This window comes from Varanus komodoensis, unplaced genomic scaffold, assembly GCF_004798865.1.
Source record: "Varanus komodoensis strain SLA01 unplaced genomic scaffold, ASM479886v1 scaffold30, whole genome shotgun sequence".
Classification (NCBI taxonomy): Eukaryota; Metazoa; Chordata; class Lepidosauria; order Squamata; family Varanidae; genus Varanus; species Varanus komodoensis.
The window spans coordinates 1219598-1243817 of NW_025335762.1; the positions used below are offsets into that span (position 1 = coordinate 1219598).

Genomic DNA, 24220 nt, shown 5'->3' on the forward strand with positions numbered 1-24220 from the left:
TCCTCAGACGTGTCACATTTATCAAGGCGAGGAGCATGACTTTCTTTCCGTTTAGCACACCCTTGAGTCTCCCACACAGCGGTGCGCCGTTGCCAAACACTTCCAAGGCCAGGATGCATATTTGGCACAGCTCTGGTACCCTGAGTCCTGGCTTCTCCACAGCATTCCTGGTCCAGCCCGGATGGAGAAACGACCGGGAATTGAAGACGAGACTTTGTGTTCGACATGGCTGCTCACTTCCAAGCAGGCCGGAGCCAAAGTGAACATTCGCACCTGGTCAAAATGCGCCAAATGACGAATTGCCCTTGTCAAAGGCTCACCAGGGCATCTTGGGATTCAAAATCTGAATCCTGATTATACTGTATGTATTATTTTTCTTTGACTTATAGTCCACATGTCCTCCACATGTTCCTGCAGCTAACAACTTCTATAAATCACACCTGGAAATGACAAGTGTTTGCTAAAAAAGAGTAAAATATTTTCAATATGACAACTCTGAAATTTGAAATTCAAACACTCTGGACTTGTTGGCACATCTCTCTGTTATCTTGGCATATATATTGGGCATACATATATATGAAATGTCAACAGTCAAATACTAATGTATTTTAAGATGGCAGAAATTTGGCAAAAATTGGAGTCTGCAGAAAATAGCACAGGAATGTCCCAGAAGATTAACTTTGCTGTTCTTTGCATGAAAAGCAAAAAGGGATCTCGGGTACCGTCCCACACATGGGCCTGGCACTAACAGCATACTGGGGGAGTGCTAGGCCTTGTGCTGCGCGTGCCCAGGATCGGGCCATTGGTTTGGCATGCACTTTCATGGACTGGAGCTTGTGTTAGCAGATGCATGAATTGTTACCCTGAGTTGACTAGTATAAGTGCATGAGTCTAGAGCCAAAAGCCTGCAGGCAGTGGCTACCTGGCGGCACAGGATCCGGCCGCAGCAAGAGGGCCGTTGCTTCCTCTCTTCCGGATGTCTTCAGCAGCGGGAATGGGTGGCACGTGCCCTTGGTGAGATCAGAAAGTGCCTGAGACGGAAGCTGGGTCCCCGCCAGAGAATAGGCCGGCTTGGGGTCCTTGGATGCTCGTTTCCTTGGGTTTTCTGCGGGCCCCTGAAGCATCAGCACCAGAGGCAGTGCAACTCTGCTTGGAGGAGGCTTGGCTGCCGCACTGACAAGGCACTTGCAGGGTGCTCCCTTCCCCGTTTCTCCCGCGCTGCGGGAACCCCGCAGCGCATGCAGGAGTGGCGGCTTCCGCAGTGCAGCCGCATCGCCCAGGCAAATGGAGGAGAATCCCACACCCTCTCTTAGCTTCCGGGGTGCTCCGTGCAGATGCCTGGTGGCAGCAGGGTGCCCTTTTGCTGTCATGGCATGGCAGGTGCTCCCCCGGGCCAACTCCTGGAGCCAGTCTGGAGGTTTGGCCCGGGAGTCGCCACGGAGCGGCTCAGGAGGCAGGGCACAGGCAGGGTTGCGGAAGGGGCGGGGATCTGCTAGGCGGGGGGCGATGGCAGCATCGCTTGGGGTCCACAAAGAGCCAGCAGAATTCATAAGTGGCCTGACTGGGGGCAGCACAGGCCTTCGAAGTCTGCGGCCCTGTGCAGGTGGGCGTGCAGAGCATGGTGTCACACAGCTCCTGAGAACATCCAGAGGCCCCGAGCAAGGGCGTGGCACTCTTTGCCCTGTGTTTCTTAGGGTGGAGGTGGGCTGCCAGTGCGGATTTTCTGACTCTGGCACCAGGCTGTCTCAATCCGCTCCCAGAAAAGAGTAGGGGCAATGAACACGTGAGGTGCAGCATCTGGAGGAGGAACTTGGAAGGGTGCAGCTTTGCGCAGAGTGGCACGTTCAGGAGCCCAGGCGAAAGCCGCTAGCAAGGGGCGGAGGTGCCGCCGGCCGCAACGCATCTGGCGGGTGAGGGGCGCACGCTGCTTCCTGGCTGCTGGCTCGGGGATCCCGGCTCCGTGCGGCCTTTTGGCATCTCCTTGGCAGGCAAATGTTGGGAAAGCGAAGAAAAGCCCGGCCGGACGCCTGCTGAGCCCCAGCTCGTCTTTTCCCGTGCATTGCCGGGCAGCCGCGCAACACAACCCACGGCCAGACCGTCCTTCTGATGAGTTATTTAGGCATTTGCTGAAGGTCCCAGGAAACCAAATTCTGTGCAGGGCAGACTAAACACTGGGAGGGGCTGTAGGTGCTGAGAGTCTTGGCAGCGGTGGAAACGTTTCTTAAAGCAAGGCTCTGGGAAGGACTGCGTTGTCCCGCAAGCTGCCTGCCCTAGTTAGTAGGTGGCCTTCAGGCAGGCAGCTGCCGTGCAGTGTGGTCCCAACACGGAGGGCTGACTCCATCGCTGGCCCATGCAGCTCTTGCATGCAGCCGTGCTTAAGGTCTGCACAGGCATTTAGTGCTGCATGAACATCTGCGCTGGGAGACGTGTGTGTGGATAGGGTTCTCTCCAAGCACACTGTTCGACGCTCCCCGCACCCCAGCAAAATATGAATTTGTAAACAGGTTTGGATCACTTTTGGAGCAAAGAACTGGGTGGCTCCATTTGAAGAAGGGCAAAATCTGGTAATAATCATGTTCTGCACTACACATTCGTCTGGGAAGTTAGCTTGAATTTGGAACAGCAACATTCCTCAAGCATCCTCAGAAATAAGCCCTGCTGAGTTCTCCAGAAGTTACTCTTTAGTTGCCGGGGTCGTGGAAATTTCAGCCCATGTATTTCCTTAATGAACGGCACGCTTGAGTTTTGTCATGAAAAGAGCACTATAAATATATGAAAGGAAACATGGGCTCCCCTGTCAGATCCCCTTCGCAATGGAAGAAAAAGGAAAGATCTGGAGCAACTTACAGCAAATTTAAAATGTGCAAGAGTTGTCACTGTTATCTGGTTGGCTGGAGGCCCACCTCTGGCATCCACTCGTGAACCTGCAAAAGTGCTTCGACCAGCTTTATCTGGCTGCGCATTCATGAGGAATTTGGTCTCCCGGATTCTGAGATGAGCTCACTTGATCAACAGGCACCAGAACTAGCGGGAATGCTCTGACTCAGTTCTTGGCTCAGAAAATAGATCGAAATAGATTTTTCCCCCCAAAGGACAACCATCAGGTATTTTGCTAGAAAAGGCATGGAAAAATGCACCTTTCAATGCTTCTTCAGCTGTGTGACGTTACCCATGCTCCAGGATCCATGAGATATCCTTCCGGAGAAGTGGACCTCAGACTGCAGCATGAATGTGAGATTTTGTGTGGATTAAAAATACCACTCTGGGGGAGAACAGGATGGAACATGAGTGAACAGCTGTGAGATCCTGAAATGGGATCCTGAATTACCCATCCCTCATTTTATCCCAATCTGTAAGGGATATAAATCAAATAAAAGGTGGGATATAAATCTAATAAAAAAGTAGGATATGCATCTAATACATAATAAATAGCACCCACAGTGATGTTTTTGCAGTGTTCAGAGATACATGCGTAGTTCACTTGTGGTACTGGCTAGATTTCTGGGACCTTGTGTGACGTGAGAATAGCCCCCTCCCAGGGGACATTTAGACCATGAGACCCCATTCCCTGATAAGTGCAGGACAACAGTTTAAAGCATGACTGAGCGATGGTTACCTGACATTTATTTATTTATAATTTATATTTTACTTTTTTCTTAAAAGGAGCCCAAAGTGGCTTGCATCATTCCCCTCCTCCTGATTCCCATCTTCTCCTCACAACAACAACCCTGTGAGGTAGGCTGGGCTGAGAGTCCTTAACTGGCCCAAAGTTGGCTCCATGGCTGAGCAGGGACTAGAACCCATTTCCCCCGGGTCCCCGTGCCATGCTCTTAACCACCACACCATTCTGGCTCGGCAATATTGCTATTGCATTCCCGAGTCCCGGTCAGTGTTTGCTTGAAGCCCTCCCATGGTGGAGAGTTTTGCGTTTGTGTATTTTATGCCACTCTTTGATTTTGGAAGCTGACCCAGTTTTTCGTTGTTGCAGCATTTGGGTTTTATCAGTTTGGTTTTAGGGTTTGCTTTGTTTCCATTTGGAATAGTTCTATTCTATTTTTGTTATGATTTATTGTAAGTCATCTCAAATACTCATTCAGTGGGGGGTCTTTTCAGAAAAAGTCCTGGGGGGAAGCTGTCTCCAGTTACTAAGTCCGTCACTGGAAGATCCGGGGTTCTGGAAGAAAACCTCTGGAGAAGAGCAAAGTTGCATGGCAGCGATGCACAAATTCCCCCTGATTTAGGGCCAGCGTGACACGCGAGTTCCTTGCTGAGAATCCTTCTCTTTCTCTAAAGAGAAAAAACAACCCAGCTCTTTCTGGACATGAGTGCTTGGATTTGGGATCGTGCCGCACGGGAGTCGGCCTAAGTTTTTGCCCCTCTCTGGGAGCCCTGATCCAAAAGCTGTGCCCGGAAGAGGGGAAAACTTGAACCAATCATTGCCCTGCATTTACTCCTCCGTGGCAAGTCCACCCTTCAGGAGAGATTAATCATTAGGACATCAGTGAGGTCCCAAATGTTAGGTCCCTTCCCCTCCTGCCACAGTCTTAATTCAATTCACCACTTTCCTGGGCTGCTTTGTGAGAAATAAATCCTTAGCCGTCCCGAAGGCAGCAGTGTTGAAGGCAGCACTGTGGACCGGCTGCCTTAACGTCCGTGGCACATGGAGCAGCAGCTCCGGAGCTGCCCTGTGGCAGGAGGCGGCGGGTTTCAGCCAAACGATTACCGGTGTTTGGCCGAGTCTGGAGTGCTTCTGCTCTTTTTTGTTCCTAATTGCTCTTGGCCCAGGCCTCTTCCAGACGGGGCTGTTAGGAATTATTTGGCAATCCCACTTATTGTTTTTCTTTTGATAGCTTCTATTGATTTTTGGAAAGGGGAAACAAAGGACCCCCAAGCCGTGCGCCACACAGTGGGCTTCCCCCACCCGGTTGTGCTCTTCTCTCCAGCTTGGGCCAGGCGTCCCGGGCAGGCTGAGCAGTGCGGACTTGCCAAAAACCCAGCATGCGACTGCAAATCCGGAAATGCTTGTTTAATTAATTTAAGGTATCCGAATGTTGCTCGTTTGTAATCCTGGAATGAGGTTGCCAGATCCAGGATTGTAAAGTACAGGCAGGTAACGTGTGGGTCAGTCCACTCTTTCGTTGCTGGAATGCAGAGGGCTCCTAGCGAAGGAAGAAAAGCTGCTCTGTTCTTCAATTAGAATTGGAGGCGTGCTTTGCTTTGAAAGGTTGGCTTTTAGGGTTTGTAAGAACGACAGATTTCTACCTGTGGAGGCAGGGCTGGCGTTGAAGTCCAACTCGACTGGGAACCTCGCAGGACACAGATCTCAGCGACACCCAGGGGCAAAAAGCTCTGGGGCGTGTTGCCGCTTTTATCCTCGCAAACTGGTTGTCTGCCGGTTTCTTGTGCTGGCCCAGGCAGGAGTGTGGCTGAGCAAGCAGAGCAGGAGACGAGCCGGTTCCTTCCCTCTGGTTCCCAGACTCAGAGCAATCCTCTGAAAACACCCTTTCTTTATTGGCACCCCACCAATAACAGAACGACTCTCAGTAGCCTCTACCAAGCTGGAAAGAAAAGCCCCTGCCCATGTGAAGAGCTGAATCCAAACTGGAATGGACTGCACAGCCCCTCCCTTTCCAGTGATGCTCCCGGCTGCCGTCCTCGGGTTCTCGCTGCTTGACGGTCCCTCTCGCAGCCCCTCCACCCGAGGAGTTGGCATCTCCTGACGCTGCCCCACTGGGTCAAGGAGAGGGTTTCGCAGATGCTCCCCTTCCTCTCCTGACCCCCCCCCCCCAAAAAAAACCAGGCCGGTTCTGTTCTGAGGAACTTCACCAGGCAACCTGGAAGGCATTTCCGAGGCTTCAGATCCGCCTCGCGGCTCCTCCTGTTGGGAAGAATGCAGCCTGTGCAGAGCTGTTCGCAGTGCCCAGGGCTGGGCCCGCTCTCTCTGTGACTCTGTGAGAAGGGGGCTCACAGAGGGAAGGAATCCATGGGGCCCCTCCAAAACCTGGAGCTGGCACTGCCCAGGAACCCACCGTGCCCCCTCCCCATTTGCTTCCAAAGGATCTGTGCACCCTGCTGATTGGAAGCTCATGCAGAGACAGATGGGGCAGCCTCCTTTGCCGCCTGTCTATCTTGGGAAGGAAGGAACAGTCAGTGCAAGGCTGCACGGAATCTTACAGAGATGCGACTGACAGCCCCCTCCACGGGTGGGTGTCCTGCCCTCGCAGAAGCCTTCTGTCAGGTCCCCAGGGCTCGCCAGCCAATCAGATCTTGGTTTCATGCCACCAGGACGGTGTTCGTCCTCATACCTCTTTCCGTTCCCTGTGAAACATTGCAGGTGTTTTAGTTTCTTCAGGCCAATCGCTGAAGCTGCTCCGAATGTCCCCAGCTTTCTGTTTGACTAAGGAACCTATATTCCATTGTGGGGTTTGGCTGGGAAGTGCCAGCCACTGTAAGGTTTTTCCCGTCTAAATATTCCTAGGTGTTTTCCTGCATAGCATTATTCCAGGTACATATACCCAGGTGTACTTTAAAAGTGTGTGTGTGTGTGTGTGTGCAAACGCTTAGACACTAAGGTGAAGATGGACTTAAGTGGGTTTGGTTTGGGGATTTGATTCAGGGCTGCCCCCAAAGTTGGAACAAGGGACTGAGGTTAGGACACACGCTCTCTTTTGACTGCTAAAGAAGAAGTCCCAGCACGCTCCAGCCAGCCACGTCGGCCAAGCGTGCGTGAAATGCAGAGCAGACGATGGCCGTGCGTCTGCTTTCGCTGTGGCAGAGGGTTGGTGCAGGAATGAAACGTGTGGCAAGGGAGCGCAGTGTGGGCTGGGGAGGACATCGCGTGTCCTTCCGTGTTGCCGAGAAGGAGACGGGATGGCTACTGATTGTCGCTCATCCTCCACACTTCATCTTAGGCCTGACCTGTACAGCCCCCCAGCTGGGGGATTCTCGCGGCTCTGAGCTGCTCGCCCAAGTCCTCTGTCAGGTTTCCCCGCAGCGCGGCACCCTTCACGCTTGGGCCGCAACTGCTGTCCTTCCCAGCTGGCTGGGGTGACTATTCCTCGTCAGGAAAGCGGCCTCGTCTTCTCGAGGAGCCGTTCCCAGTGGTGGGCTCCTTATCAGGCAAAGCCTTTGCTTGGCACTTACTGTAAATGCTAATCTCGCCAGACTCCAAATTCTCATGAATTTCCACCAAGGTAAACACTGCTAGCAGGCAGGTAACGCTTTCTGGGGAAAAGCCAGGACTGTTTAACGAAAGCTTACACCATCTTGGGGACGGTGTGTGTGTCTGAGTTTCACCCTTTCCCCTCCCCTGCCCTCTGCAAGGCTTTCCATATTTGGAACAGTAAGAAAGTGAGATTTTAACGTTTTGAAGTGAATGTGGGAGACACTCAGACTGGCAGGGATGTCCCGGGGCATCTTCAGATCTGTCCATGTGCAGCCAAGCCTGTTTCCAGTGCCCGGTTAAGGTTGCCAGCTTTTTTTTTTTCCTGATAGGCTCCTCATCTGTAAGAACTCAAGGCACGTAGGTCTGTGGAGGTTCTCCAGGGGCGGCTCAAGTCATTCTGCTGCTTGAGGCAGAATGGGAAAAGGGGCTCCCACCCAGGTTTCAAGCATGCCCCCCAACACACTTTATTTATTTTTTAATTAGGAAAAACAGGGATATGAATAAAAATGGTGGATATGTTGTTAGACATTAATGCCATATTTAAATTCCCTTGCTTACAACATATGTTGTAAGGCAAATTACTAATGGGAAGGGCTTTTTTGATTGTGGCACCCCGGTTATGTAACCAGCTCCCCAAAACATGTGCCTGATGCCTACTTTGTATTCCTTTTGGCACCAGGTAAGAACCTTTTTATTAACCCAATATTTTAATAATTAATTTTATCCGTATTTTTATATTATATTTTATCTCACATTATTATTTTTATTTGGTATTACTGCTATGCCTCCAGACAGATATGGTTGCAGTTGCTGTGGGTTTATTGGTTTGCCTGGGTTTATTGAAGGCATAATATTTTTATCAGTTTTTACTGGTTTTGTGATGCTATATGTTATTAATTTATTTATGTTAATGTTGTGAACTATCCAGGAAGCCCTTTTTAGGCTTTGGTGGATGGTATCCAAATGTTTAATTAAAGAAATATTTACGTAGAAAGTAGCTAAGATTCTGAACCCTTCAAAAGGGGAAATTTGGATTTCAGGGGTAAAAGAGCACTTCAGATCCATGTTTCCTTTATCACACGATCACTTTCCCCCGTGATCTACTTGCCAAAATCTGGGCAAAATCTGGCAGGAGATTTTTTTTCAAGAGTTCGGGCTCCGTTCTATGCAGTCTTCCCGGGGAGCTTCCTGCAGAGTGGACATGCATAGGATTGTGTTGTCGGGGGAAACACATTTTATTTTACTTCCAGGGCATCATGGTATTCACCTCCATTCTGAACATACTTCCTCTTTGGGAGATAAAGAACTTGAATTTTTAAACCTTTGCAGGCTTGAAAAAGCAAAATGGACAGATTCTTCGTAATTCCACGGTCATCCTCATGTTTTCACTAATATTGCTCTTAGCTTTTGGGATCGTGTGTGGAAGTGGAAGAAGAATACCTTTGCTGCCTGCGGTGGGAGACTAATTACAGGAGTCGCAGCCTGTTGCGGGTTCGCCTGCCCAAGCCTCATCGAGCCGAGCTAAAGGACACGGCTTGTGCGCTTGGAGTGATTCCAGTTGTGTCAGGTGGGGATTTCCAGTGAACGGTGCCACCCAAGAGGTAGAGACAAGACCATTAAGGACAGATACGAGTATAATTTATTCTTTACATTAAATTCAGTCTGAGATAAAAACATGCTCTTCACAAACAAACCATCCCCCCAAGAAAAATAATGGTTGGCAATTGAATTGCCCAGGGCGATTCTGTCAGTAATGAGTCACCCCCTGAAATCCTCGTCCTTTGTAGGGATCAGGGCCACTGCTCTCAAAATGCAGCATTGCAAACTGGGAAGCTCAGGATTGATACTGAAGTTGAACTTGACTGGGGGTGTGGGGGTTGGAATGCGTTGCTGAATTGCCAAAGTCAACAGGCTGAGAGATTAGCAAGTTGGATGGTGAGAACCAGACTTCCTCTGGTTGGGTGGAGGGGAGGGGGCACAGGGGAGAATAAGGAGGGCCAGATGGGGGAGGGTGAATGCATCAACCTAGCACTGCCTTATCAAGAGGGCCAATTAAGTAATGTCGGGTATCACTGCCATCTGGCCCAGAAGTTGCATGAACCTCCCTGAGGGAGGAACTAGCCCTGTTTTGGAGAAAAGAGAGAAGAGGGATTCATTTAGATTCAGTCCCCCAAGTGAGCAAGAGCTAACTCCACCCATCACAGATCACTGCTTGGATAGACACTTCTTGTTAACAGCATCATTATTACTGCATTGCAGCGCCAGCACAGCTCAATAAAGGACTGTATTTGGACTTGAACTGCTGGAAAGTGAAAATGGGAGAAAAGTGCTAAAACATCCCTTAAATTGAACCCTTCCTCCTGGGTGTTCTAGCAAGATCTCCAAAATCTAAGGAATTAAGCTGTGGTCATAGATAGATATTTGCCTTCAGATGCAGTACACTCCCCAGCCTGGAGCGCCTGCCTTCTTTTAGTTGCACTCACCCTTGCTTATGCAGCTTGGTCCTGCCCGTGGGGAAGGGGGTGTTTGGAGGAGCGACCAAGGGAGGGGCGCTGATACTGCCGCCCCCCCACCCGGAGCCTCTGCCGTGTGCCTGGCCCAGCCCTGGCAGGAGAAGTCTCCACACTTCTCACTGCTCACTTGTGCAACCCATTCCCGCAGTTCTTGGCACAAATCCCTTCTTCCATCCCCGTCTTGGGGAGGTGATACCCTTTCCATTGCGTTCCAGCCGTGCAGCTGGTGTTTGCGGCTTCCTTCTCGAATGGCAACGGAAGCTGAAATAAAATCAATGTCCCGTTTTGTTTCCTTGCTTTCCTGACTGGCAGGTTGTTGCTTGACGCTTTCTGGTTTTACCAATCTGATAGCTCTCCTGGCAGTTTTCCTTCTTTGGAGAAGGCTCAGTGAGCTTTGCCGGAAGGGAGTCCGCCATTCTTTGCCCTTCCTCCTTTAATTCTGCATGGATCAGGCAGAAAGCTTCCTGTCTACTTCCAAGGAAAGGTGACTTATTCATAGCCTTGGTAAGGCAGCTAGGATGAATCCTGGGGCTGGAGTCTACCCCCCCCCCCATCTTGAGATCCCATGCAAATCAGCACTGGATTCGAGTAAGTTTGGATTTCTATGAACTTCTGCCTGTTGATTCCACAACAGACCGGCTTCTTCCAAGCCATGCAAATTCCATGGACGTACAGGCTGTCTCTTCACCTTTTGGGGTGTGCGTGCGGTTTGCACTGCTCCACATTCAAGTGTGTATGAGCACACCTGCACTGAAACACTAATGTGAATCAGTGGAGGTCGTAAAATAGGGGGAAACTCTGATTCCTGCAGCTGAATAAAGGACACATGAGAATCTGTGAAACAGGTGGAAGGTTTCATACAGTCTGTGTGTCCCCACCACTCTTGGGGCAGCTGGTCGCACCTCTGGGGGTCCACAAGTGTTTGCAGAATCTCCCAGAAACAGCCAGTGAGCTTCGTTCAGCAGCAGGGTGGACTGCTTTGAAGAAGCGGCGAGTACGTCCTGTGCTTTCAGTGACTGCAGGGAGTAAATGCCTTCCCGTTTGCTGAAGTGGCAGATGGGCGAGTTCTCCTGTAGAACAGCAGAAGCTGCTTCATGCCAGGACAAAGGCTTGGTTAGTCCAGCCTTCTGCTGAGGTCCCAGAGCGGCCGTGTCTCTCAGGGTTTCCAGGTCCGATTCTGTCCAAGCCCTGCCTGGAGTTGCTCCGGAGACCTTCTGCCCTCAAGGTATGCGCTCGGCCTTCTGCAACCGAAACAAAGTCTCCTGGTGTGGAGTGTCCAGTGCGTATGTGTGGGACAGAAACGTATTTTTTCCTCTAACCAAGAGAGTTGTGAGTGGGCTGGGGTGGCTGCTTGCGGACGGGTCGCTCGTCTTGCGTTTGTCTCTGGCCAGCTGGCTTGACATGTTCTTGCAGTGAGGTGGGCGCCTCACGTGACAGGCGCTGTAGGGACATGGCACCCCCTGACCATGGGGGTGGCGCCCCCTTAAGACCTTCCTGGTCAGCCTCCCCGGGCCCCTGCAGCAGTTCCCATCGTCCGTGTGTGGCTGTTGTTGGGCAGGGCTGTGACGGCTCCAAGCTTGGGCTCGGCATCCAAGGAGAATGCGCTGGCGGAGGCTGAGTGCGCAGCTCCGTGTGTGGGCTCTGCTGTGGCGTGGACCGGGCTTCTGTGCAGGCTCCTGGGCAGTCGTGTCTCCTGCAGATGCTTGTCCCCAAACGCATTTGCCCGAAGCACCACTCGCCCACTGTACAAACATGCCTGCACAACGGCATGGGGAGCCCGTCTTGCAGGAGGACACGGAAACTAGATTCTGCCTTTATGTCTTGCTTGGCACGTTAAGGAGCCACACCCTTAAGCAGGGCAGGCGACTGAGGCTTATGAGGGGTAGACTGGGTGGGGGAACTCTGTCCTGGCCTGCCCTGCTTCGCCTACGGATGGATCACTGCAGGCGGGCCTACCTGGTCCAGCTGTGAGCAGGCAGAAGATCTCCAGATCGTCTGGACTTGGCATTGAACCACCAGGCCTTTGAGCTACTGCACTGCTTTTGGCTGCTTCTGTTCTTCCTTTGCTGTTTGATCGATAATTTCCACCCACAGATTGCTTTTATTAGCCAGTGTGGGTGTCTCGTGCCACTGAGTATAAGTGGATGGATCAGTGCAGGCTGGCCTACCTGGCCCAGCTGTGAGCAGGCAGAAGATCTCCAGATCTTCTGGACTTCTGCCCCCAGCATTTTGGATTGTTTGCTACACAGGCAGGAGCTTCTAGGAGCTGAAGTCCCCAACATCTGGAGATCTACCTTCTCTCTAGGCCAACCTAGGCACCTTCTCCCAGTGGGACACTGGCAACCCCACTGGGAAGGCCTCCGATGGAGGAAATGATGAAGGGGTTGCCACCCTCTCCGGTGGGCGCTGTGTTTGCGCGCACCTCGTGCCAGTGGGTGGTGCAGAGGGGCTGGTGGACAAGTGGCGGGAGGTGTTGGGGGAGCGGGTTCGGGTGCCCCGGGCAGCCGCAGGACCTGTGTCTGGAGGAGCAGGCCGCCCCCTGCTGGTGTGAGACGAGGCCTGGACGCCTCGGCTTCCAGGCGTGCCGTGAGGGGAGGGCGTCCTCTTCTGCCACAGCGGCGGCGGCCTGCAGACCCAGCTGCCGTTGCTGCGCAGCTCCCCCCGCGGACACTTCGGCTTTCTCCCGCCGCAGCCAGCTGGGAAATTCCTGCACATGATTTGGCGATGCTGCAAATTAGCCTTTTACTGAACCGCCTTCGGGGGAATAAAGGCTGGGGTGGGAGGGGAGGGGAGGGGAGGGGGTGGCTGAACCTGGGGGTCAAGTGCATTGGATAGCAGCCTGGATGGGATTCCAGCTCCACCATCATTTCTGTTCTGGGGGCCCACCTGGGGGGCGAGTGTGTCCAAGCCGATGGGAAAGTTGGGGTTCCAGCAAAGGGGAGATGTTTGCTTTGGCAGCTCCGCCAGAGGCCGGGAGCCAAGATGCAGTCTGCGCTGATAAGCAGCCGTCCCTCGCGTGATGCGGGTGGGGCGGAGCGCGAGGGCTTCCTTCCCGAGGCGAGCGGAGCGCTCCAGGCGGGCATTCCCCGCTGGCAGTTTGCGTGAGGGGCTCCGCAGAGCCAGGATGACAAGCTTGATGGAGCGGGCCTTGCTGGGCTGGCCAGCCTCTGCGCCGGGAGGTGCTTCCCTTGAAAACTGGGTGGAGGCGCCAGCCGGGCCAGAATGCCACTCCGGCCGGCCTGTTGACCAGGGCCGGTTACGGGGAGCCTGGGACTCCCTCGCTACGCGACCCCCTTGGCCACAGCACTGCCTCCCGGCGGAGTTTGCGGTGGCGCTTGCGCCCTGGCTGCCTGGTGTGAGGGCGAGTCCGGGCCCGAGGTCACTGGGCTGTGGCGAACTCCCCCTGCCTGGGTAAATGGAGATAGGGCTGCCCGGCACACAGGGCCCAGAGAACTTACCGCGCGAGGGCACCTCGAAGGCTTCCCACGGGGGACCATCGAAGTCGTGGCGGCTCGAGCTGGCCTCATCTCCGGAGTCCTGCTGTGGACGTGAAGGGTCTGGAGTGCATGGACCGTTTTCTGAGCAAGGGGGTACCAGTGCTCCAGCAATAAAGCAAGGCTTTGAAAAATTAGCAATGCCCTTGAAGCCCAAACGGAACCAGTCAGTTAGGAATGGGACAAGATGACAGAGCATATCGGGGGCACTGTGCCTTTGTGTCTTTCTTCATCTGGTTTGCAGTCACCCCTTGCAGAGGTTGGCGAGAGAGTCCCTCATGGTGAAAAATAGCCACTGCCAGCCCCTAGGAGTTCTGCACCACCTCGAAAGAGGCAGCAGCAAGCCACTTTAAAAGCAAGCAAACAAACAAAATATCTAGGCATTTCAGTATCTCAGCCTCTCTGCTCCACCACAACTTGGATTGAAGTAGGGCAGCAGTGTGTGGAATGGCGGCGCTTTGGGAAGAAACGGAATCGGCATGCGCAGCGATGCAAGCGGAGGCTTGGTCCGCGTTGCTCAAGACACAGTTCGGCATCATGAGAAGCGTCTGGACGCCGATGGGAACCACTCCGAGCACCTCTTGTAAATGCAGAAATCAAATGTGACCTTTTGTTATCAGTATGTGTTGAGCATTACAATTGTAATACAGTTCTTCCTTTCCTAAAACGTGTATACATTTTTGGGCCCCCTCTGTATATTCAAAGGACTGGTGAGATCGTGAGCAGTTGGGATGTTCATAGATGTTCCCTGACACCGCAGCACCCGAGTCGCGGCCACAGAGGCCTCATTGAAACCGGAGCTCTCTCTGTCAAGGGCTATGAATGTTTGAAAAGCGGCCCTCTGTATTTAGCTTGGGGTGCTTTTTTGGACTGCACCGTGCAAGCTGCTCTTTTCCTGCGAATCTGCATGTGCTGTAATTTGATGCCTCCTTCGTTTCTCTGCAAACCTAGTAAGTGGCCGAAAAATGACCCAGTGCTGGCTTGAAGTTTGCTGGTAAATACATAGACAGCATCGTTTAGGAAGGGTTTAGGAATGGGTGTAAATCAAGGCTGCGGGTCCACAGGTTGTGCACCAATGGGCATACGAGATTTCTACATGATTTCAGCTGCTGGTGACCCAGGAAATCCAGCCGGGAAATCATGTTTCCCGAACTTCTAACACAACGGAATTTTGGCCCATGAAAGCTTTTGGAATTATACATTTGTTAGATTTAGAGCGCTGCAAGATCCTTTGTGCTTTGAGTTTCCAGGAGCTTAGTTTACTGCTGAGTGGAAGGGCTGTTTTGGTAACTGCTGTCTGACGTCTTCCTGGCATCCTAGGAATGGAAGGAGCGTCTTTCTTCCTCTGACTGCCCCCCCCCCCCCCCCCTCCCACAAAGAAAGGTGTTTGGAACAGTGTCCCAGTGTCTGGTCTGCCCCCACAAGTATGACTTGAACAGAAAATATTCCCCTTTTGGGCTCAGAACTTTCTCCCAGTTGCCGAGTGCAGCTTTGGTCCCCAGTTTGTGCTGCCTTGGGGCGACTGTGGGGTAGAATTCAGTTTATAGGGTAAAGACGATGGCAATGTGTTGTGCATTAAAAGAGCCCTTCCACCCTTGCTGGCTCCTTGTTTTGCTCAAGCTCTTTGTCAAGCAGAACTTCCCAGCCCACAGGCTTGTTGGGTTCAAGTGTGACTCCCTGCCGCCCTTCCTTGTTGCTAGTGCGTTTATTTATGCGTAGCCTTCTCGTTTTGCATGGTCAGGTAAGCAAAAGTGGAGGCTGGCTCCCTGCCCCGAGGAGCCTGCAGTCCAGCTTCCAATGGGAAGGAGATGGGGGACGTAAGGGAGCGGAGGGGACGGACGCCCGGGGAACTGGGAAACATCTTGGACACACGGGGTGATGGATGCTCCTAAAACTGCAGTTTTAGACCCCGTTAGACAACCAAGCCTATTACTTCAGTCGCAAAGCCCGCAACTAGCCTCCCTCTCCTCTCCCGCACCCACCACTCTGTGCGCCGCAGTGCACCTGCATCTCTGAGACGTTAGCGCAACCGTCTCCGAACAAACACAGTTTGCCAGCCATGACGCAAAAGAACGCCTGTCGCTTCCACTCCTCACACGCCTTGTGAGGATACGGGGTGCACTTGGGAACCAGCCCCGTTCGGGAGGTGGAAAGGCAACGCATTTTCAAGCAAGCGTCGCAAGATGAGCCGCTGTGTTTTCGTTCCTCTGGCTCCCCCAGCTATAAAATGTTTTAGAAGGAAGAAGAAAGAGTGGGCGCTGCGGCTTGCAGCCGTCTTGGGGGCTCAGGCAGGCCTGTGCTGGGGCTGGGGGCGGCTCCCAAGCCTATCTGCCACAGGCTCCTTCTCCGCTGCTCTCCAGGTGGCCAACTTGGGGAAGGGCTTGGGATGGACGTTGGCCCCAAGTTTAGCTGCAACTGCATTATTGTGATGTTCTGGGAGGGCATTCCAGGGATAAAGGAGTCGGAAAAGGCGGTGGACGCCTTTGGGCAGCTGAGCGGGGAGACTTGATGGGAAGAGGCATGGACTGGCATCGGTCGAGGCTTCTCAGGAGCGTCTCCTGCATTCCTTGGATGTCTGCTGGCAGGAGTAGGCGGCCATGTGGGGGGGGGCGGGCAGGGGGGGGCGGGCAAATGCTTCTCCATGGATCTCCAAGCTTCAGGATATCTGGCCAACCCTGACCGTCTGGGTTTGCAGCACCGCTACGCATGCCCATCAAGTGCTGTGCAATTGACCGAATTGCCTTCGTGGTGCGTGGACCGCCCCATTGTTCAAACCAGACAATGTGTGGGGCAGGTATCCGCCCCCCCGCCAGGCCATCCCGGAGCCCACGGCTCGCTGTCACGTTCCAGAGAGGTTTGGACGGCCAGCAACGCGTGTGCCGAAAGGGAGTGGGCGACTGGCAGCGCATGCAGCCCGTGCTCACTGGGACCAGTTTGCGGCTGCTTTTCCCCGGCCGCTGTTCACGCCTTTGCCATCGGTTTCGCCCTCTTTATCTCAGGGGGCTTTGAATCTTGGCATTTAACCACCAGCATTGTTGTTTGCTGCTTCTGTTCTTCGTTTACTGTTTGGGTTTGGTTGATCATTTCCATCCACAGTATGGTGCTTTTGGTTTTAATTGCTTTTATTAGCCATCCTGGGTGTCTCATGGCAGAAAAACTGATTATAAATGCTTAAACTTACAGCATTCTCATCATGAAACATATTAAAATAATGCAAGTACTCCACATTTCCCTGCTTATATAGTCAAGATTGAGATACACCAAAGCAAAAATGATAAGCAAATACGATGGGCTGTATCACAGAAATCTGCTTTTTTAGGGAATTGCAAAAGATTATAGAGGCGTGTTATGACCCAGCAAATTGGTTCTGGTATTAATAAATTAATCCCATATTGTTCCATAATGTCTACAGAAGGTTTCCATAATCAAAAAAGGCTGATCTAAATTACTGATTTCTTTCAAATGAGAAGCAATATATAAATACTGCTAAGAAGAGAATAATAAAGAATCATGCTTACAGTTTTGTAATTCATCTGCTCCTTGAATAAGGAAGCACCCTAATTGGTTGTTTATAAGCATTAACATAACTTTTAGTGATGTTTATTCAGCAATAAATCTTAGAATGTGCAGGAGGCCAAACATCTAGGTAAATGTGCAGTGGATTGCAACATTTATTTAGTCCACTCTATTTAAAGTTATTTTAGGCCACATTTCAGGGTAATACCCTCTCAAACCAAGAATTGGTTTGCTACTAAAAAGCACTGTTACATTACCTAGGAATGTAATTTAAAACTTCTGGTCATGTAGCGCATAACTGCAGGGAAGCTGATGATGGAATTTATGGATGGCTGATTGGCTTCCTGCACAAAGGTAAGGAAAGGACAGTAGGTAAGACTACTCACTTGGATCCAGGCACCCACAAACAAGAGCTGGGCAGAACTGCATTTCCTCATGAATCTACCTTCTGCTTGAAAATATTCACAGCTGGGAAAATGGCACACTGTATTATACTGCTAAGGTTCAAACTCAGAAGTTTGCTCTTTTTCCCTCTGGTCTGCCCTCTTCACTTTCCATGCCAGGTTTCCACGAGGGCTGCTTTCCTTCCTCCTGCCTCAGCAATTCCAAAGCTTTTTTTCTCTTTATGATACAACCCCCCCCCCACCCCCGTAAAGTCTTCCCTGATAGGGCTGACCTAGAGCTAAATGGGGCAGCCTTTTGCTAGAGCAGGTTTTGGCCAGGTATGGCTTGAATAGATTGATTTAGCCAAGCCTTCCCCAACCTAGTGCTTCTGGGTATCAACTCCCATCAGCCCTGGCTAGTAGGACCAGTCGTCAGAAATCAAAGACTAACCACATCTGGAGGGCGCCAGGTTGGGGAAGGCTGAGCTGGCCATTTCCCTCTCCCTAGGGATCAGCTCTATCACGTAAACCCTTCCCTTCACAAGCAGCATTACCTTGACGCCCATTTCTTTTTAATCATTTCTGAATTTGCATCCATGAAAACAGGTGAGCATGATCGGAACTGCAGTGAGAGGTGGAGGAGTGCTTAACTCTCCCCCCACCACCATACCCCCCCCCACACGTACAACATCTGGGGCTGTTTGCAGAGTTATGTCACTGTCTGGAAGCAGAGTTGCTACTCTGGTGCAAGGTGCGAAAAGAGCAGCACCGACTGGCTGCCACTAGCTTAGACTCACACCTGGAGTCACACAGTGTGTTTGCTGGCAGGTTAGTCATCCAGTTTTAAGAGTGTTTGAGTGCAGATTGGCACAGTCTCAGTCGTAATGAATTCAGGTAAGGCTTGCAAGCAAGTTGTTTCAAGAGGTGTTTCCTATCTGATTTTCTTCTTGTTTCATTCCCTTGGACGTATGAAGTGTCTGTGGTCACAGCTGTCTCCTTGCAAGAAACTAACCTTGTTGTTCTTCCTGAACTTCTTTTGACTTCTAGCCTTAAAGATGAAAATAAAAGAGGTAAAAAAAGAAAATGGAGACAAGAAAATCATCCCGAAGAAGAAGAAGCCCCTGAAATTGGGCACCATCAAGAAGAAGGATCTGAAGAAGCTGGTGCTGTACTTAAAGAACGGAGCAGACTGTCCTTGCCACCAGCTGGACAACCTCAGCAGCCAGTTCCTCATCATGGGGCGCAAAGTGAAGGCCCAGTACCTGCTGACGGCCATCCACAAGTGGGACAAGAAGAATAAAGAATTCAAGAAGTTCATGAAGAAGATGAAGAGTCCCGAGTGCCCGACCTTCCAGTCTGTCTTCAAGTGAGCAGCTGGCGCCGGACTGGGAGACGTGCTTTGCTGGCCCTGAACTTGCACAAACTTTGCCTTGGGGCACCGAAACCGTTGGGCTCCTCCCGCTACTGTGGACGCTGTACCTTTGATTCCTCGGTGTTTCTCTCTGTCTGTGTCTTTTAGGGCCTCCTGTTTCTTGTTCTTTCCTCACCCCAATCATTTCCCCATTAGGGAAAGATCAGAAGCTGTGCAGCCCGGCTTCCAAGCACGGCTGCATCAGAGGGGGAAGCAAACCTTTGCGGCAGAACCTGGGCTCCTCTTCTCCAGTTTCGGGGTGGAAAACTGCAGTTTCAGTGAAGTAGGATTTTCTTTTGTTTCTCCTGGCAACGATTCCTTCGGGGACTGTCTCCCCCCCCCCCCCCGCATGCCCCCATCCTGGGATAATGTCGCAGTGCCACGCAGCTGCTTTAATTCGCCTGGGTGATGCAGTCACTGGCGGAGACGGGGGGCAGTATCAGCAAATGAGGCAACACACCTTTTTTGTCTCTGTTGTGGCAAGGCGCGTCCAAAGGGGGGGCATTTGGGGGTCACGGCAGAAAACGTTCACAGAACTGCCCTTTCGACACGGCTCTCCTGTGGGGCACATAAAGATGCAAGGCAGACGTGGGAGTCCCCAAGGTCACGCGAGTGTCCGGGCAGTGCCAGGACAGGCAGATCCTTTTTAAGGGGACATTCTGCCAGTGAGAACAGGCTGTTGGAAGGTCGAGGAGTGAAACAGGACCCGGCTGATTAATTCTTCCTGTCCATCTCGGTGTGAAGGCGAGTGCAGTTTCGATGCTCTGCCGTGGGTACTGGAATCTCTTGGGCCAGCCCTGATGTCGGGATGCCCGTTCCTGTAGATGCAGCTATGCTGCTCCCCGGGGCTCACAACCAAGGCCAAATCACCCCGAAGCAAATGCTGAAGCTGCGGGGTGCTTTGCCCTTGGGGAAAGGGCAGTGCTGTGCCAAGTTCCAGGGAGGCCTAGCGACCCCCGGCTGGCGAGGTCTCCCTCCCTCCCTGCAAGCCAACGTCTGGGTGGGGCTCAAGTCCCTTGGTTCTCACGAGACCTGTAGAAGGGGCCCGGTGCTCCATTCTGGTTTGGGAAGGACAACATCCAGAAAACCCCGGCTGCCGCCTAGCAGAAGTTCCTCTTGCGTGGTTGCAGCTCAGTGCAAGGGGCACGCCTTGGATGCTGCCACTCCCCAGCTCGACCCTGACATTTTAAGGTATGGTTAGGAAAGATGCCTGATCCAAACCGTCTGCTGGGATCTGACGGTCTCCGACACTGCCCCAGTTCACACACCCGTGCAAGGGGCAGTGAACACCGGGTGGGGCGTCCTGGTGGAGCAGGTGGAGGGATTGCGCTGTGCAGGGGCTGCCAAAGCACAGGCCAGGGACCCCGGCTTCAAAACACCCGAGAAATGGCTGGATTTAGAGTCATTTCGCCTTTCTGCCTTGTCCTCTGGAGGAGCTTTGCCCATGTATGGCACACAGTTATTAGAAAACAGCATTGCTTTTTCGATGGGCGGGGTGGGGCAGAGCTTTCATCACGCCGTGGGTCAGTGGCTCCCAAGCTGCACGAGCCGATTCCCTGGCTCTCTCACTCCGGCCCTGAGGTGGCGTTGCCAGAGCAGCGCACCTTGCGTGGGTTCAAGGCAGACGAACGTCTGCCTTTGCAAATGGCACACAGAACCCAAAAAGAGAGACGGAACATCCACGTGCACACGCTTTCTCGCAACTTGAAAGCATTTTCCCTTTCCTGAGGGGTGCAGCTGGACACGACTCCTTTGGCTAAATGTCGGTGGTGGTGCTGGGCACTCGAGAAAGCGCTGCTCCTGGATCTGGCCCGTGACCACCACCTGCATTCTGATTATTTACTTTAAAATGTACGCTGATGACCTGTTTTTATTTAGGGTGTTGAGTTATTTTCACTGAGCTTGAAGCTTCCTGTCTTTTTGTCCTTTTTGTAGAAGAGCCTTATTTGTGTATAACCTTATCCTTTCTCCAGGAAGACTTCCTTGACTTTTGTTTTGGTAGCTTTTCTAGTTTCGAAGTATACTTCCCTTCGCGCCCTTCCTGTTCTCGGTGGCACTCTGATTTGTTCGTTCAGTTACTTCCTTTGGTAAATGTGAGATTTTTGAACCTCTGGGTTTTAGATGAGAGTTTGTACCTGTGAGGAGATTTCCCCCACCCCTTTGTTTTCATTTTTCTATTATTATTTTTCCTACAACTAACAGCACCTAAGAGGGGAAAATACTCCTCCATCTAATGTCATACAGCATTGTTTTAGGCTACTCACATATGTTTGCATTGTGCTGTGAAGTTTCTGCACAAAGGGTGGCCTCAGAATCCAAGCAACCGCAGTGACATGATTCCCTGCGGAAAGCCAGTGACGGAAAGCTTTCGTTTCCAATATTATTTCAAAATATAATCAAGTTTCTAGCCATAACAGAGGCTGGGAAGTAACAGAAGCTACAACAGCGGTTCTTTGTTTGGGAGGCAGATGAAGTAGCTGGGCCCAGTAGAGTGGCCTGGTGTCCTCTTTTATTTGAAGCTGTCCTCTTTTCGAACTTTTTATTTGAAAAGTTTTAGTTCCAGTTTTAAAATAAAGAACCGTCTTATCTGTTTCTCCTTAACAGTTAGCACTGGGGCAACAAGCAAACAGGTCACCTAGTCATGGCATTCCACGCTATGCTGAGATGTACTATATTTCTATTAAAAATTCGTAATTACTTCTAAATTTGCATCTATACATATAAACCAGAATATCCAACTTCTATGCAAATATATGTCCTCTTTTTTGGTGATGCATTTCCTCTTTTCTGGAGACTCGTCAGTTACCACCCTCTAGCTGGGATATCTGTATTCCATCAGTCATTACTTTACACAATGTCCCTTCCAAATCACTTCCTTATTTTGGGGGCTTTGGCTGCGGGTGGTACTGAAATGTAATAAAGAAATATTTTTACACATGTGCTGCGAGTGAAAACTTGCCATTATCTCCAGCTACCACCTTTTCCCAACACCAAACTGGCATAATATTCTTTGTTACCTGAAGCAAGAATCAGACTTGCAAATTAACTCAATAAACGCAATTGTGCCCGATTTGAACACCATATTAGCATCTCAACATTGTGCATTTGTATTGATTCTTTTATCAAATAAATGGGATTTAACACATGCGCACCAATGTTCGACTGGTGAATGGCAGAGGAGGAGTGTTCTCTTCGGCAACAGCAATTCCGGGAAATTGGAGAAATGAGGAGACGAAGCACAGAAACACCCAAGATGCCCTCCCACTGGGGCGACAGGGACTGGAGGTGAAGACCCATTGGATTCTGCAGTTTGACAGAAGTCTGTATCTTCTTTCTCCTTCAGAGATAAAGTCAATCTGTCCATTTCAGCACAGTGCAAGATCTTTTTTAAAATCAGTTCGTCGGTAGGTGGTTCTTCACTCCTCCAATCCCAGAACCAGAACCTTAATTGCAACATGTTAAACTCTACAAATTTGGCATGCCTTCATATTCCTCCCTCACTCAGAGAATTTAGATTTCCAAGTTCCATCTTGGGGAATGACAGGGCAATGGAATTGAATCTCTTCCTGGCTGAGTGAGGTCCACCCTATGGGGTCCAACTCCACACTTGCTATTTTTATTGCTAACTTTAAACTGTCTATTTTCCTGGGGCTTATGCAGGAGAACTTTCCCATGGATTGTGTCCAGTGTAAATTGGTGGGGTAAGGGGGCTTCCGCTAGGGCTGGAATTCTATGCACGCTTTGGAGCAAGTCCCCGAAACCCAGCGGAACGTCTAAGTACGTGTGTGCTGATTCCTCGTGCAGCTGCCAAAGGTCCTGGCATTTCTTTGTTTTCTTAGGCAGCTTCGTGTCTTCCCATCGCCATCAGCACCACTGTCACACCCGACTTCTCTGCGTCGTGCTGCTTCGTCTGCCCCTCCCTCCCTGCTGTGGCTGACAAAGGGCGATGATGCCCCAGAGGTGCTGAAGGCTGGTGCAGGGACGAGTTTGCTTCGGCTGGAGGGAAGTGCCTGTTTCCCGCCGCCAAAATGAACCATCTGGACTCCGTAACAGGCTCCCCCACTTGGTGGTGGCCGGCAGGGGCCGGGTGCCTCCTCCGAAGTACGAGGGGAGGTCACGGGATGGGCAGCCACCCCAAACAGATCCGCTGGGATGCTGTGGGAGGCCCAGCCTGGTCCTCTTGGGGACCAGTACCACGCACGCCTTGGCAACCTTTTCTGGCCATCGGCACCGTCCGCGAGATGGCTTTGCACCCAGAGCTGTCTTTGTGCTGGGCAGGGAATGCTTTTGGCCAAACGCACGTTTCAAAAGCATCAATTTTCTCCTCGTTGGCTTTCTTTGCGGTCCAGGTTTCACACCCGGACACTGTGATTATGGTTACAGTAATGTAAGGGGAATTCCTTTGCCATTTTTTGCCTCGGGCATAGAGACATAAATTTATATAAGTGTGTGTCACCCCATCTGCAAAGGCTCTGGAAGGTTTATAAGAGATTAAAACCGGCAATAATTAAATTTTTGAGTAAAAACAGGCATAAAACTAATCTGGGAAGGCCTGATGGAAGAGATGCGTCTTTAATTCCCTCTCGAAAGCAACATTCTGGGATATCGGAGACCTCTCTCCTGGCAGCCTATTACGCAATTTTATTATTGATTGATTTATTTTTAATTTCTATACCTCCCCAGAGCCAAAGCATTCTGGACAGAACACAGCAGCATATTTAAAAACAGCATCTTTTAAAAAACTGTTTTGGGGCAACCACGGAGGAAAGTCCTCTGGGTAGTTGATTAATTTTGCAGAGGCAAACCTCGGAAGGTTATCGGTAGAGGAGCTTAGCTGGTGGGGTGGAATGTCTGGGCAAAGGTGCTCCTGAAGGTATTTTGGACCCAAGATAATTATCAATGCCTTGTATTGTGTCCGGAAATGTTTTGGCAGCTAGCGGAGAAACTCTAATACTGGTAAAATATGGACTTTCCATGGTGTCCCATGACCCAGGCAGCCAGTCCTGCAGTGTGTAAGATAATGCTGGGGATTCTGGGCATTTTAGTCCACCACAGCTGGAGAGCCCCAAGTTGTGGAAAGCTGTTGCAAGGGTGTGTAGACTGGAAGCAAATCTCTCCATTGCCATTTAACAATAATAATAATTTTCAAAAGACAGAGGAAGCATCTGATACAGAAATAATTTCTAACAGATAAAGGGCTCATGGTGCCCCCGTGAAAATCTCCTTTAACACTTGTGGGTAAAATCCGAAGTCACTGGATGGATTAAAACTCTTCTAGAAAGGAGGGGGAGTTGCACAGGGGCGTACTGACCGAAATCTGCCTTGACCTTCAGCAAACGTCAGCATCAGACTAAACATTCATCTCAGCCCCTCTTCCAGAAACGTCACAGCGTGGCTTTGCAAGCTTTCAAGGAGTGGTGGGCAATCTCTCCCCCCCCCCCCCCATTATTCAAGGACTGTCCACAACTTGGCAGAACGCGACCCTCCCATGCCCACCCGGGCTCCAAGTCTCGGAAAGTTTACATTCGTGCTCCCTCCGCGTTCACCAGCCATTTCCTTCGCTTGCCTTCTCACCCCTTCTAAATGTTTATTTAATAATCCTGAAAGAGCTATTAAGGTTTCCTGGGTTAAAATGTTTGCTAAACACTCTGTCAGTTCTACTTTTGCTGAGAATGCCCGGGCTGCAGCGAGGCCGGCCGGGACGTCGCTGCAGAGGAGGGCGAGAAGCGCGCTCCTTG

The 24220-nt window shown here is 51.3% G+C and overlaps 1 protein-coding gene across 1 annotated transcript in view; it reads left to right on the forward strand.

Annotated features, from left to right (window-relative positions):
• Positions 1-21563, forward strand: part of SFRP1 (secreted frizzled related protein 1) — a 36775-nt gene extending 15212 nt beyond the window's left edge. Inside the window, exon 3 of the mRNA XM_044437368.1 lies at positions 18119-21563. Within this exon, the coding sequence (XP_044293303.1) occupies positions 18119-18441 (323 nt within the window). The 3' untranslated portion in view covers positions 18442-21563. The remainder of the gene's footprint in view (positions 1-18118) is intronic.
• The last annotated feature ends 2657 nt before the right edge of the window (positions 21564-24220 follow it).